Below are 16,456 nucleotides of genomic sequence, written 5' to 3'. Positions count from 1 at the left end.
CCCTATAATGTGAATATTGTTCCGTTTGGATTGGTCACACAGTTCTCTTAATATTCTTTCATTCCTGGAGATCCTTTTATCTCTCTCTGCGTCAGCTTCTGTGCGTTCCTGTTCTCTGATTTCTATTCCATTAATGGCCTCTTTCATCTCATCCATTCTGCTTTTAAGTCCTTCCGGAGATTGTTTTATTTCTGTATTCTCCCTCCCAACTTTATCCCTTAGCTCTCGCATATTTCTCTGCAGGTCCATCAGCATGGTTATGACCTTTATTTTGAATTCTTTTTCAGGAAGATAGGTTAAATCTATCTCCCCAGGTTCACTCTCAGGGATGTCTGGGTTATTCTTGTCTGTATCAAATTCTTCTGCCTTTTCATGGCAATAGACGTAGTCATAGGCAGTTGGCATGTGTGTCAGTTGGGAGAATAAAGTCCCTTCCTGCTTGCCTGTCGCCTTCCCTTCCTTTAAGAACAGCAACCCCCAGCGGCTTGTGCTGGGCAGCTGCGCGCCAATGGGGTCTCTGTGTCTGGCCTGGGAGGCTGTGGAGGAGGCTCTGTGCGGCTGCTGTGGGCATGGCCGGTCTCAGGCTGGTGCTCAGCTATGACGGGGCCGCACCAGAGGAGGAACGGGCAGGAGGCTGTTTATCAATGTGAGGGGCCTCCGAGCTGCATTGCTGCCCAGGGGTTTGGGGCGCCTGGAGTTCCCTGGGATTCCCAGCTGCTGGGCTGAGTGTGCCAGGACGTTTCCGTCCAGCTGTGAGGCTCCTGTCCCTTTAAGACTTTCAAAAAGCACTCGCTTTTCTTTTGTCCCAGGGCGCCGGCTGTGGGAACCCGCTCTCAGGTTTTACTGTTGCGTTTCCCTAGTATCCAGCACCCCACGCACTGTGTCTGCGCTCCCGGTGCAGATGACTAGGGCTCGGTATTTAGCAGTCCTGAGCTCCCACTCCCTCCCCACTCCGACTCCTCTCCTCCCGCTGGGGAGCTGGGGAGAGGGGCGCACTCGGGTCCCACAGGGCTGCGGCTTGTATCTTACCCCCTTCGTGAGGCACTGGGTTCTAGCAGGTGTAGATGTAGCCTGGCTGTTGTACTGTATCTTCTGGTCTCTCTTTTAGGAATAGTTGTATTTGTTGTATTTTCAAAAATATATATGGTTTTGGAAAGAGATTTCTGCTGCCCTACTCATGCCACCATCTTGGCTCCTCGGGACACTATTTTAGACACTGTGGCCATTTAGGGAAAGATCTTAAAGAAGGCGAGGGAGTGAACCATGCAGCTGGCAGCCAGAAGACAGAGTAGGTACAATGGCCCTGAGGCAGAAGCATGCCAGGAGTGTTCCCAGGAAAGGAGGCCAGTGTGGCTGTGGTAGAATAACAGGAGGGCCAGGTCACACAGGGCTTTGTAGCACAAGGCAAGGGCTTTGACTTTTACTCAGAATGAAATAGAAAGGAACTGGAGGGCTCTGAACAGAAAAACAATATGCTCTCATTTATGTTTTAACATGATCACAGTGACTGCTGTGTTGAAAACAGACTGAAGGGGACAGAAGGAAGCAGGTCTTCAGTTAGGAAGCCCTGATGGTAATCCGGGCAAGATTTGATGGGGTTTGGATTCAGGTGGTGGTGGAGGCAAGTGGTTGAATTCTGGATACCATATGGAGAAAGAGGCAACAGAATTTGCTTATAAACTGGAGATGGGGTCAGAGAAAGAGAGAGGATAAATTCAAGATTTTTGGTAGGGCAACTAGAAGACTGGAATTGCCACTTAGTAAAATGGAGATTACAGGAGGCACAGTCCTTTAAATGTAATTCATTTGTTCAACATTTACTCAGCACATTCTATGTATTAGGCACTGTGTTAAAACAGTGGGGATATAGAACAAAAAGGTAATCTCTGCCTTTAAGGGGTTCACTGTCTAGTAAAAGATAAAGACAAATATGCAAGCTATTATTATACAGTAGAGCAGGCACTTAGACAGAGGTATATACCCTGTTGTAAAACAGAGGATGGGCACCTAACCTAGAATGAAACCTGGAGGTGGGGGATAAACAAAATGGGGAAGACTTCCTGAAGAGGAGGTAATTTGAACTGAAAATAAAAGGAAGAATAGGAATTAGTAAAATGAAAAGAGCAGTAAGACTGTTTCAGATAGGCAATAAAATACACAGTAAGAATATTTTAGACAAACAGTAGAAGTACAAGAGTGGAGTTATTGAATGGCTTGGTATAGTCAAAGAATCACGGCTTGCAAGAGAGAATGGGAACAGTAATCCAGAGAGATAAGCATCATCACAATGGATCTTGGACATTAGGCTCTTACTCTGTAGATATATATACAGTGTACAGTGGGGGCCTCATATGCGGGGGGCACCGTGACTTTACCCTATATGCAAGCAGCAGACATTGAAGGGTTTGAAACTGGGGATAATACAGACAGACTTAGGTTTCAGAATAGCAATAATTTAAAACCACCTCTCTGACAAGACATGTAAACAGATGATGCTCACAAATGACACAGACCCCATCAGCTCTCTGCACGTCAATTGCAATTCCTACTTTTTTCACAGACTCAAGAAAACTTCAGTTTTTTCAATGAATGTGAGGGACTGTAAGTGAATCAGATGTTATTAACTAGCTTCACATAATGGACACACCAGATAAACCTGTGTTCTTCTTTCCCTTCATTAAGAAATACTGACAGATGCCCACATGACACTGAATACGTGTGGTCAGCAGGCTATGATCTGGTATGCCCATGCTTGTCTACTTCCATCCCACAGGGTTTTAGGCTTACTAAGAGTTAATTATGTCTTTTTTCAAACCTATTTATGTCAGTTGTATCTGTTATGGTAGGCAAAGCATCATGGGTATGGGTTAAGTAAGAAAAAAAAGCACAAAACTCCTATCAGTGAACCAATATGCCTTAGTCATACACCAAAAAATTGAAGTATATTTACGTATCTTTTGTTAAAATAAAATTATTAAGGTAAGTAGGATATTTGTGATATTCCCTCCATTAACTGGCTTTTTAAAACTAACTGCCCTACTGTACTAGTCTATCTGTGTTACATATGGGGTAATCTACTGTAATTATAAATTGTGTTAGCATTAGAAAAGAAATGAGCATAGTGAGAGAAAACAACAAGGGCTGGTGTGTATCTGGTGGAAAATGGTAAGTCTGATGGAGCAATAAACAGTTGTGGACAATTAAAAAGGATAAAATTTCATTGTGTATTTCATGAATGAGTTGTTTCATGAGTTAGTCCCTGACAGTGAGTCATAACCTTTTAAATGAAATATAAAATGTGTTAAAATCAAGGTATTACAAATACTTGATCTCCGGTACTAAAGATCATACTAGAGTGCCATTTATTGCAGTTATGTAAAAAAAGGTTTCTTCCATAACAGGATAATCTTGGATCTATTATGACTTTTTTTTTCAAGTGAACAAACCTTAAATTTGAGCTCTTTGAGTTATAACACTGTTTGAAATCTATTCTTCTAGAAAAGCTACTTGAGCAAAACTATGCAAAGCGGGTTAGTGAGGAAGACCTCAGTGGCAAGGAGATCAGAATAGAGCAATGGTTCAGGTGAGAGATGATAGCACTTGGTTTTGGGAAATGGCTATGGATACAGAGAAGAGGGAATGGATCCAAGAGATATTTAGAGACAGACTGACAATTTGTGGTGACCAAGCAGACATGAAGGGTGAGACAGCATCCTCTATCAGGACTCCCAGATTTCTATTCTGAGTTATTTACCTACTATTCATGAACTATTCATTTGTTTCCTCAGAGAATGAAATTTTGTGTGTTATAGTCTGTGTCAAGAGTGGCAAGGGGTAGAACGTGAAGGGGTCAAAAGGTACAAACTTCCAGTTATAAGTAAGTCCTGGGGGTGTATTGTATAGCATGGTAACTATAATTAATGATACTGGATTGCATATTTGCAAGTTGCTAAAAGAGTAGGCCTTCAAAGTTCTCACCACAAGAAAAAAGTTTGTAACTATGTATGGTGATGGATGTTAACTAAATTTATTAGGATGATCATTTCACAATACATACAAATGCTGAACCATTATGTTTTATACCTGAAACTAATAATATAATAAGTCATTTGTATTACAATGTTGATCCAAGTAAAATTTAATTAAACTCAGCCTAAAACCATTACCTAGAAGAAAGGCTCAGAGACCAAACCAAACACAGGTGAAGAGGAGAACTTTGGGGACCTGAATATTCCTGGCCTGACAACTACTTTTCAATCAAATAATTTTAATTTCAAATGGACTTTTACATTATTTGATTATGTGGTTCCCAAATTAGTAATTTTTCAAAGAATATATCAAAAAGTGATTCCACAAAATACTAACACTAAACATGCAACATTTAAATTGATTTAGTTATAGAATTAAAATGGATAAACAAAAAAAATCAGAGGAAACAGAACTACTTTCTTTCCATCTCTTTAATAAAACCCTAATTCACAAATATTTTGTTCACTCAGCAAATATTTACTGAGTATCCACAAGCTAGGGGAATATGCACACACACACACACACACACACACACACACACACTCCATGAGAGCAGGCATCATACATATATATATATATATAATCTTTATACACACACAGAGAGAAATAATTATAACATGCATTATCTTATATATAACACACACACACATATATATATGTAAATACATACCTATAGATATGATAACTGCTCTGTATCTTACATATATCTTTGTAAGTTGAAATGTTCCGGCGAGCTGTTTCACAACAACGTGAATAAATTTACTACTGAAGTATACACTTTAAAATTGGTGAAATGGCAAATTTTATGTTATGTGTTATTATCACATACACACACACTTACACAGCCAAATCAGAAAATGAATTACATTCTTTGTAGCAAAACTTGGTGCTAAAATAACCTCTCAAGAGGACATATGGACTGCAATATTAAAACATTTTGTACTCAGAAAACTTTGTTACCTGCAACAAATCCAACTACCAGATCTTTCCCAGTAGTAGAACGTTGACCTTTAACCCAGACTGCTTTGAGGCTATTAAAAGTGTAGAAATAGACAAAATTGGAGCAGCAGAGACTGGAGATCACTGGAAACCATCCCCTATATGGTGCAAGGCTACAGGAAAAACACAATAAATAAAGTAAAGATGCTGGACAAAAGCCCTAAGAAATAGGAAAGTCCTAGGAAAGGCTGATCATCATTCACATATTCTGTAAGTTCAATCTTACACTACAATGTACTCTGAACAGTACACATATCTTACTTTCTGAAGAATGCTTAAACTAAGAAATCTTTTCAAGCATTAATAATATCAAAGAAACATTCAATGACTGATTTACTGATTTCCTTTTAAATTAGTAAATTACCATGTAAAATTAAAGACAATTTCCTCATGGCTGTTAGTTCATACAACATCATCCACATTACTGTAGGGCAAGAACATAAATGAAGTGTATATAGAAAAATCAATGCAAAAAAAAAAAAAAAAAAAAAGTGATGGGGACATGTTATAATGGCATAGGAACCAGACTGAAGAGGCTCCCAGTGGCCAAACCTGGGACAATTTGAGTCCCAAAATAAAAAAATAAAATTATTTGGTGGCTAACTCGAATCTCAGAAATCATAATTAACCAATGGTAGGTGGATAATATGTGACTCCAGATGTGATACCAAGAATGACACACCACATCATCTCAACTTTATTCTGGTCAAGAATGCATAGCTTCAATCTACTCATGAAGAAACATAAGGCAAACTTAAAATGAGAAACATTCTGTTTAAAAAAAGGGAAGGGGTACTATGTTCTTTAAAAATATCAACATTATAGGGGCAAAGGGCTTGATGTATGGTATGTTACTTGTTCCCAAATAATTCTGAAAAAATTTGTGTGTGGTGTGTACATGCGAATGTGTAATAAAGAGAAGCAGGGGGGGATGGAGGAAGGGAGGGAAGATGTATGAGCATAAATGGTAAAACAAATGGGGAAAAGTGCTAATAAAAAGTGAAATCTGGGTAAAGCATACACTGGTATTCTTTGTACTATTTTCAGTTTTGCAACTTTTTGTAAATTTGAATTTCCAAATAAAAATTTTTTTTTAAAGTACATAATATGTCTGAATGCATATGATAGGAGTGAACTAAACAACTATACCTTCTGTGGATTACTGTACATAAAATAAGATGTTGGTTTTATGGAAGACTCTATGGTCAAGAGTCAAAATGGGCAACCACAGAACTTGGAAATGAAATGAAAACAACTGCGTATCTGCAAGTCAGACAATTACAACTCCCAACACTGTCAGGCTATGAGAGCGGGTAGAAAGTAAGTGGAAGTGTGTTGGAAGCCCATGACTCTCCTAACGAGCTGCTTTGTCTTACAGAGATGAATGAGGTAGTACTCACAGGCCCTCTTCTTTAATGATCTCCAGGAGCACCATGTGTGTAGTTTTGGACTTTCTTTTCTCATCAACTACAAGACAAGAGAATATACATTTAATCATTTAATTCTTAATCCTTTGAAAATCATCTTCAGATCAGCAAGTTTCCCTGAAATGCCATCTGCCCCCCCTGAGCTCCCACACTATACTTTGAGCTCCCGAGTTTGCCTCAGAATTGAATGATCCTCTGGTGTCTCATGTGCTAAATTCCCTACTGTAGATTGCTTGGCTTTCCATCTGTTATTAATGAACCATAAAGTATTTTAACTCAATAACTAATTTCCAAAGTCAAAGGTGTGACAGGAAAAATTTATTTCTTACATTTCATAAGGCTCTCTTGTCTTTTTTTCAAAGTTATATATTCTCATTTTTATCTGAACATCTTACAAAGTAGAGAGGTAATAAATGACATCTCCCCATTAGAGAAGAGGTTATGACACAAAAGCTGTGAAGGACTCATGTAGTTGGCAGCAGAGCTGGGATTAAAACTCAAGTTTCCAAAGTTTTAGCCTGTGCTGTTTCCTGATCTAAAAAATAAAAGGTCTCAAAAGGATGAGAACTCTGCTCCTCCTGGCATTCTCACTGCAAACAAAACCTACTTCTATTAACTTCAAATTTTCTACCCATGTATGAAGAATATTTTGAAAACATAAAAATGTGGAAACGAACCAAACTGCTTAAGAATTAAAATTATACCTGTATGGCTCATGGGATGGCAAATTAAGAAACCCCTATAGTAGGCAATCTGACAATAACTATCAAAATTAAAAAAAAAAAATTAACCCTTTGATCCAGCAATCTCACTTCTGGGAATTTATCCCATAGAATTTACAGGAACAAAATGACATAGGAACAAGTCTAGTTTACAAAAGAGAAGAAACACCCAAGAATCTACAAAAGAGGAAAGTGTAAACAGGTTACAGCACATTCACACTACTGAACACTCTACAGCTAGAAGGATGAAGCAGCTCCCAACGCATTGATTTGGAAGGCATTCAAAAATACGCTGGTAAGTGAAGAATGCACGAGAGAGTGAAAGGTATGCTTTTTGTGTAAAAAAGGGAGAAATTTAAGAAAAATTATTTGCTTGTTATTTCATAAAGAAAGTGTGTGAAGCTATTTGAGAGACTAATAGACATCTGCAGGGGACAGAAATGGGGGATGGGGCAGACTATAGTGAATTCACCGTACTGTGTATGTATCTTTTTATATATTTTGGGTTGTGAGTCATTGGAATTATTAGCTATCTCAAAACTCTTACTTAAAACAGCAGTCATTCTGAGAACAGGGTGTGACACTGACCAGGTGCTCCATAAATATGTATGAACAAATCAATGACGGTCCACTCATCAGCCACTCTGAGCAGTCAGACACTAGTCTATACCTGGCTCTGGGATCACAACATCCCTCAGGACTTCTGACTGAAAAAACTGGATTGAGATTAGACCCCACCTTTCTAAACGATGATTAGGTTGGCTGGGGCATGGAGACCTTTAAGAGCCTTACACTTTTTAAAGTATTGATGCCAAATTACCAAAAGTTTGTACTTAATTTTTTTTTACTTAATTTTTTTATGTAATAAAATTTATATTGTAAAGAAAAAAATAGTAGGAGTGGTTTTAACACAGGAACTACTTTATTCAAAGCTAATCTTATTCTTACCTCTTCATGTAGGTTCTGACATAGGTTTATAGTTTCAACTTGAAAACCAGAGAGGAAAAAAACAAGCAGGGGTTATAGAGATCTACACAGTACTATAAAGTGAAAGAGGCGAACTAGGACTACATGTCTAGATTAGCAGTGACAGTAGGTATAGGTATTTGGCTCCAGTCCACTATGTTTCCTATTCTCTATTCTCTCTTGAGAAAAGCTGCCCCCAGGAGAAACTCTCCATAGTGTGCCTTTAAAAAGTCATGTTGTTTATTAGAAAGAATTGTAATGATTCAAAATTATCAATGTAAACCCACTCAGGTTCTCTAAGATTAGCAAATGGATGACACTATGACTCACCCTTGAGCACCTGTTAATTAGGAAACAGCAATGGTGATCAGAATTTAAAGTCAGTGAAAATGAACAGCAGATCTCTAATGAAACAAAATATCTTATGTTAATTTAGAATTCAGTGGAGAAATACGTTGCTTCCTGACACCAAATGAACAGGAATATGACTACAAAAGACACTCACCTTGAAGCCGAAGTCGAGCTGTATCCAAGGGAAAAAACACAGTCATCGCTGTCACACTTCCCTGAAAAGTTTGAAAGGCCTTTAGCTGTTACAGTTTGATAAAAATGATGAGCCACAACTTTGAAATGAACAAAAGTTCATTATTAACAGTGGGTCAACTAAGATTTTTCAGTGAACAAATGTATACAGTATTTTAATGTATTGAGATTATTACTGGTCAAATTTCTACAGTTATGTACAAATAGAAGTATTTAATTTTCCAGAAGAAATTTTATTCTCTCTCTCTGATATTGAAAAAAAAAATGTATGGGTCCCTGGAGATAACAAACTTAGGGATCTGCAACCTAGGACACGTGTCAAAGCTAGCAGGTAAACAGATTTTTAACCTTTTATATAGTTGCTGCTCCTATGCTCTCTGAAATCAAAATACACAGAAATCAAACATACATACTTCTATTTTCTGTGCTTAATCAATATATTTACTACAAAGTAAAAGAGGTCTAAAGATCATGTTGTTCTTTAAAAGAGTTTTGTTTGCTTGTATTTTAAGTAAAATAGGGATGATCTCTTTGCTAAAAATTCTATAATCAATCCAAGGTGACACAATGACAAACATTATCAGAGGACAAAAAAGCCAACAACCAGTCTTTCTGTTCATAAGACCCTATGACAGATAGAAACTATAGGCATATAGTTAGGGATGAAATTATATGTATGAAATCTCCAGTTGGGCTTATGGTTCTCACTCTAGATGCAGACCCACTGGGTCTCAGGCCTAAGAGGTATATACAATCAGGCATATATTCTCAGGCATAAAATCAATTTTTAGGTTACTGATCTAAAAATGGTTACATACATTATTTTAATCATGGTAACAACTGAAAAGAAGGTCAACTTTATAGATAAGAACAACTATGCACTAGGTCTCTTATGTATCAAAATACATCAGCCTGCTTGACAACAGAGAACACTGTACTGTCCTACTAGTATTCTTAAAAACTCAGATTAAATGTTACCACCCCCTACCCACAGACTACAAGTGGTTGTTCAATCCTGTGTTCCCACAGCACTTTTTTATGTCTCTACTACCAGACTGTAAGATTCATTCCATCTCTTTGTGTATCATAGATCATTAATTAACTTTATCAAATTCACTCTACTTTCAGTTATGCTTTTTTGATGACTTCAACATAAATGTTCTTTTCTAGTAAGAAATAGGTAATATTTAATATCTTAAGAAACACTGGACCCATGAAGGTTTATATTCTACAAATCTGTTTTCACTATTCTTGCTCATGTTACAGGCAATTTCCAAGAGAAGTGGGGGCTGGAAAGCTGGAGAATGCTCATTAAGGATTATGGCATTTATTTCCTATTGCATGGTACATGCCCATGCAGGGTACTGCACAGACATCTCCAGGCAGAAATGTCCTGTCTCAAAACTACTTTTTCAAACAACCAGGCTACCTCCATTCCTCTTCCCTGCCAGCTTTAAATAGACACCAGGAGGTTCCTAACTTAGAAGCCTCTGCCCTACCTACCTTAAAATCTTAAAGTACATCTTACACTAAGATAAAGAGAGCAGTTAGTCCAAATGATGAAAGGTCTATTACCCCCTCAAGGACTAGCATAAAACGTTCAGATTAGTAAAACTAAATAACACTTTCAAAAATTCATTAGTACTGGAAAGATTACATCAAGATGGTGAACTGCAAACCAGTGACTGCCGCCTCCCATGCCAATCACTAACAATGAAAGAAAAGATTTATATATAAAAGTGTTGTGCTGTTGTGTAGAAAAACAAAGGGGTCTGATTGGCAGGCCAGAAATTAAGAGGAAAGTAGAGTGAGGCTGTTTTGAAAGAAGAAATCACAGACCAAAACACACAGAAGATAGTTGTGTTAGGCAGAATAATGGCCCTGAAAGAAGTTCATGTCCCAATCCCTAGTACCTGTGAACATGCTACATTACACGGCAGGTCACTTATCAGCTGACTTTAAAATAGGGAGATTATTCTGGGTTATTTGAGTGGGTCCAATGTGATTACAAGTGTGCTTACAAATTGAAGAGAGGCAGAAGTGTAGGTGGGAGTGAGGCAATGTGAGGACCCCACCCATCGCTGCTAGCTTTGAATGGAGGAGGGGCCTCTAGAAGCTGGAAAAGGCAAGGAGATGAATTCTTCCTCCTCATCTGCCCTCACCAAGCCTCCAGAAAGAAATATAACCTTGCTGCCACCTTAATTTTTAGTTGAGTGAGATCTGCATCAGACTTCTGACCTATAGATATTAAATTTGTGTTGTTTGAAGCCACTCAGTTTGTGGTGATTTGTTACAGCAGCAAAAGAAAGCTCAACAGGACTATAACAAATGGTGGAGACAAGCACTGGGAAGCAGAAGGCAGCTCTGGTTGCAGTGACTGTCCAGCTGACTAGCTGGCCACCATGACGACTGAAGTCAGGCAGTCCAGTCCCAGGCAGTAACTGTGAGAATGGAAATCTGAACTTGCCTAGAATGAGAAGGAACACCTAGAACAGGAAACTCCAAGCCCAGAAGGCCAGCCACCGTCGCACCCTGCGACAAGCCCATGTCACCTTTGCAACACAGTCCCTGGAGGCCACCAGAGGAGGGGTGTGGAGGAGGAAGGAAAGCTCACCAATATTGCCCTACTTAAGGAGAGGATACACACACACACGCACAATTTATTCTAGGCTTTGTTAGAAAACCTAAGTTTAATTTGAGAGTTAAAAATGTAAAGGTGAAACGGGTGCTTCCATTTCCAGCAATAGAGCAGCAGCCTAGACAATATGCTACAAAATACCAGAACTGTTAAATAAAATAAAAAACTTTTTTAAATATTAAAAAAAATTTAACAAATACACTTTAAATGCTTAGTTGAGCCAACAGGAAAGTAAGGGAAAACCCCTAGGGCCAGAAAGAAAAGTAGAGACCCACAGGATTAAGCAGGATCTTTGACTTTGGTTGCCTAAGGACTTTTTGCCAGTCTAAGCAATCAAGGAGCTTTATTACTGTTTTTAATTGAATCGTTTCTAAAGTATACCATTTCAGACATTTAGTACATTCACAATGTTGTGCAGCCAACCCCTCTATCAAATTCCAAAATATTTTCATCACCCCAAAAGGAAATCCAGTACCCGTCAGGCAGGCATGCCCCTTGCCCCCACTCAGCCCTAACAACCACTCATCTGCTTCCTGTCTCTATGGATGTAGCTATCCTGATATTTCATATAAAAGCAGCCATGCAACACGTGACTTCTTATGTTTGGCTTCTTTCATTTAATATAACGTTTTAAGGTACGTGTACCCACCCGTAGCATGTATCAGTTCTTCAGTCCTTTTCAGGCTGAATAATTGTCCACTTGTGTGTATGTACTATATTTTGCTTATCCATTCAACATGTTTTGAAATGTGACAGAGGTAGTGGCTGCACCATATGGTGAATGGTACACTTTAAAATGATTAACTTCATGTTACATGAATTATACCTGAACTAAAAAATTAATCCTCACAACAACCTGACGACTCAAGCACTATTATTCTCTCCACTTTATAGATGGGGAAAAAAAGACACTAAGAAATTTTACAACTTTTCTAAAAAAGTTCTAAGTGGCAGCCTGGCTCCAGAGTCTGCACTCTTAACCACTATTGTAAAACTTCAACAAATTACTATTACAGAAATAAAAATTAGTAAAAAAAGAAAAAAAAAAGGTATTAATATGAAATCTATCTTAGGTGTCATATATTTTTTTTGTGGACTAGTCTGGAAACCCAGCATAGAGAATGGCATAGCATAAGCCCTGAACTTGTTAATGAATGTAGAACTATATGCACCTACAAGTAAACTTAATACCTAAGAGAAAATGTATTCCAAATGCTAAAGGTAAATTTGGAACACAGCTATTCTGTACATTGGGAACTTGCTGTAATTGTCTTCTCCCCAAGCAAACACACAACACAGAGATGACTGTTTGCACAAGCAGCTGTTACCTGAAGGGAAATATATTATATGCAAGTCTTATGCCAAGCTAGATAAGCACATGATTTTTCAAAATTTGAATTACAGTCCTCTTTTCATAAATTCTCAGTGTTTTTTTTTCTCTAGGCTGCCTGTTCATGTAAAATTAGAAGGCACAAAATACAGAGGCATAAAAATAAATCCATTATTTTAAGTCCCACAGAATTCTAACCATCTGAGTGGGAATTCTATTGCTGACAACAATTACAGTTTAAAAGAAATCCATTTCCAGAAAAACACCCTTCTAGCATGTCCCCAAAACCAAACATTTTTAGTCAACATTCTACCACCTGCCTTTGTCATATAACTATTCTGTTTGGGAAAACAAATTAATTCCTATACCACACAATGGCTCCTGGGCTGGAGAAGCTTTGACAGACCACCTAACAGTGGAGTCCCTTCACCCGGGAAGTGAGGAGTCTGGGCGAGGGCAGTTAAGGGTTAAGGGGTCTGCCCAAAACTGGAGTGGCAGGGGCAGAGTCAGAATCTAGACCTCTTGGACCCCTAGTTCTACCGCTCACTGTACTTCCTCAGTTCTTAACTTCTTTGATTCAAGACATAAATGACTTAAATTTAGTCTTCTATTTATAAAAGTGCACACAAACCATACAAACACACACATACAAAATCTGGAAAAATCAAGTAAGAAAATCTTGTGATTATATGAGAAGAAGGAATTAAAGGTGGCTCCATTTCACTTGTTGTGTACCTCTGCATAATTAACTTTTTAAAACAATTAACAATTAATGTGTTAGTTTTTATTTTGAAGTGGAGAAAAAAGTAAACAGATATCAGAATACAAGAGAATAATACAGCCTAGGGATTTTCAAAGTATGGTCTCAGGGGTGTGCAGGATCGAAACTATTTTCATAAGAATACTACATAAGATGTATTTGCCTAAAATTCTTGTTTCCTCAAGGTGTGTAGTGAGGTTTTCCACAGGCTACATGATATGTGATATTGTAGCAGATTGAATGCAGAAGCAGTTAAAAGGATCCACCTATTTTCTATTAGGTCAAACATTAGAGAGGTTTGCAAAAATACAAAACAATGCCACTCTTCTTACTATTACTTTGGGGAAAACATAGTTTTAATTAAGTTATATATGTTAACATGTAACAGTTTAATATTTCTCTATTTTAGTTTCTCATACAGTAAATACTAACAGCTATAACCGCATAAACAAGCTCTTCACAGTCTGTGGTAATTTGTAAAAGTATAAAGAAATCCTGAGACAAAGTAGTTTGAGAACTGCTGTTATAAACATGCCATTAAATATGAAAAATGGTACATTAACAAACTTTATTATTTAACACATCACTTCTAATATTCCTTGCACTGATGTTATACCAGTGTGAAATAAGCAGTTAAAAATATCACACTATCTGCAAAAATACTCAAAAAACTATTAGCAAACTGAATTCAAAAATACATCAAGAGGATCATACACCATGATCAACTGGGATTCATCCCAGGGATGCAAGGACGGTACAACATTTGAAAATCCATCAACAAAAGAAGGACAAAAACCACATGGTCATCTCCATAGATGCTGAAAAAGCATTTGACAAAATTCAACATCCAATCATGATAAAAACTCTTAACAAAATGGGTATAGAGGGCAAGTACCTCAACATAATAAAGGCCATATATGACAAACCCACAGCCAACATCATACTTAACAGCGAGAAGCTGAAAGCTTTTCCTCTAAGATCAGGAACAAGACAAGGAGGCCCACTCTCCCCACTCCTATTCAACCTAGTACTTGAGGTCCTAGTCATGGCAATCAGACAACACAAAGAAATAAAAGGCATTCGGATCAGCAAGGAAGAAGTCAAACTGTCCCTGTTTGCAGATGACATGATATTGTACAAAAAAACCCCTAAAGAATCCACTCCAAAACTACTAGAACTATTATCTGAATTCAGCAAAGTTGCAGGATACAAAATTAATACATAGAAATTTGTTGAATTCCTATACACTAACAATGAACTAGCAGAAAGAGAAATCAGGAAAACAATTCCATAAAAAGAATAAAATACCTAGGAAAAACCTAACCAAGGAAGTGAAAGACCTATACCCTGAAAACTACAAGACACTCCTAAGAGAAATTAAAGAGGACACTAGTAAATGGAAATTCATCCCACGCTCAATGCAATCTACAGATTCAACGTAATCCCCATCAAAATACCAACAGCATTCTTCAATGAACTGGAACAAATAGTTCTAAAATTCATATGAAACCACAAAAGGCTCCGAATAGCCAAAGCAATCCTGAGAAGGAAGAATAAAGCAGGGGGAATCTCGCTTCCCAACTTCAAGCTCTACTACGAAGCCACAGTAATCAAGACAATTTGGTATTGGCACAAGAACAGACCCACAGACCAGTGGAACAGAAGAGAGAGTCCAGATATAAACTCAAGCATATATGGTCAATTAATATACGATAAAGGAGCCATGGATATACAATGGGGAAATGACAGTCTCTTCAACAGCTGATGTTGGCAAAACTGGACAGCTACATATAAGAGAATGAAACTGGATTACTGTCTAACTCCATACACAAATGTAGATGTAAGACCTGGATGTAAGTAATAAATGGATCAAAGACCTGAATGTAAGTCATAAAACCATAAAACTCTTAGAAGAAAACATAGGCAAAACTCCCTTGAATATAAACATGAGCAACTTCTTCATGAACATATCTCCCCGGGCAAGGGAAACAAAAGCAAAAATGAACAAATGGGAGTACATCAAACTAAAAAGCTTCTGTACAGCAAAGGACACCATGAGTAGAACAAAAAGCCATCCTACAGTATGGGAGAATATATTCAGAAATGACATATCCAATAAAGGGTTGACATCCAAAATACATAAAGAGCTCACGTGCCTCAACAAACAAAAAGCAAATAATCCAATTAAAAAATGGGCAGAGGATCTGGACACTTCTCCAAAGAAGAAATTCAGATGGCCAACAGGCACATGAAAAGATGCTCCATATCGCTAATCATCAGAGAAATGCAAATTAAAACCACATTGAGATATCACTTCACACCAGTTAGGATGGCCACCATCCAAAAGACAACAACAAATGTTGGCGAGGATGTGGAGAAAGGGGAACCCTCCTACACTGCTGGTAGGAATGTAAACTAGTTCAACCATTGTGGAAAGCAGTATGGAGGTTCCTCAAAAAACTAAAAATAGAAATACCATTTGATCCAGGAATTCCACTCCTAGGAATTTACCCTAAGAATGCAGCAGCCCAGTTTCAAAGAGACAGATGCACCCCTATGTTTATCACAGCACTATTTACAATAGCCAAGAAATGGAAGGAACCTAAGTGTCCATCAGCAGATGAGTGGATAAAGAAGATGTGGTAAATATACACAATGGAATATTATTCAGCCATAAGAAGAAAACAAATCCTACCATTTGCAACAACATGGATGGAGCTAGAGGGTATTATGCTCAGTGAAATAAGCCAGGCAGAGAAAGACAAGTATCAAATGATTTCACTCATCTGTGGAGTGTAAGAACAAAGAAAAAAAAACTGAAGGAACAAAACAGCAGCAGACTCACTGAACCCAAGAATGGACTAACAGTTACCAAAGGGAGAGGGACTGGGGAGGATGGGTGGGAAGGGAGGGATAAGGAGGAAAACGGGACATTACGATTAGTACACATAATGTAGGGCCAGGGGGCACAGGGAAAGCAGTATAGCACAGAGAAGACAAGTAGTGACTCTATAGCATCTTACTATGCTGATGCACAGTGAC

At 38.0% G+C, this 16,456-nt stretch overlaps 1 protein-coding gene across 1 annotated transcript in view; it reads right to left on the bottom strand.

The window, feature by feature from the left end:
- The window catches only part of SLC25A17 (solute carrier family 25 member 17), a 35,628-nt gene that overhangs the window by 10,077 nt on the left and 9,095 nt on the right, over positions 1-16,456 (bottom strand). Inside the window, exons 2-4 of the mRNA XM_036931374.2 lie at positions 8,649-8,709; positions 6,429-6,495; positions 4,990-5,141 (exon numbers count right to left, since the gene is read on the bottom strand). Of these exons, the coding sequence (XP_036787269.1) occupies positions 4,990-5,141; positions 6,429-6,495; positions 8,649-8,709 (280 nt within the window). The remainder of the gene's footprint in view (positions 1-4,989; positions 5,142-6,428; positions 6,496-8,648; positions 8,710-16,456) is intronic.

Source organism: Manis pentadactyla, chromosome 10, assembly GCF_030020395.1.
Source record: "Manis pentadactyla isolate mManPen7 chromosome 10, mManPen7.hap1, whole genome shotgun sequence".
NCBI classification, from domain to species: Eukaryota; Metazoa; Chordata; class Mammalia; order Pholidota; family Manidae; genus Manis; species Manis pentadactyla.
Note: the sequence above shows the minus strand (reverse complement) of the source record. Positions and strands in the feature narration are given on the sequence as shown.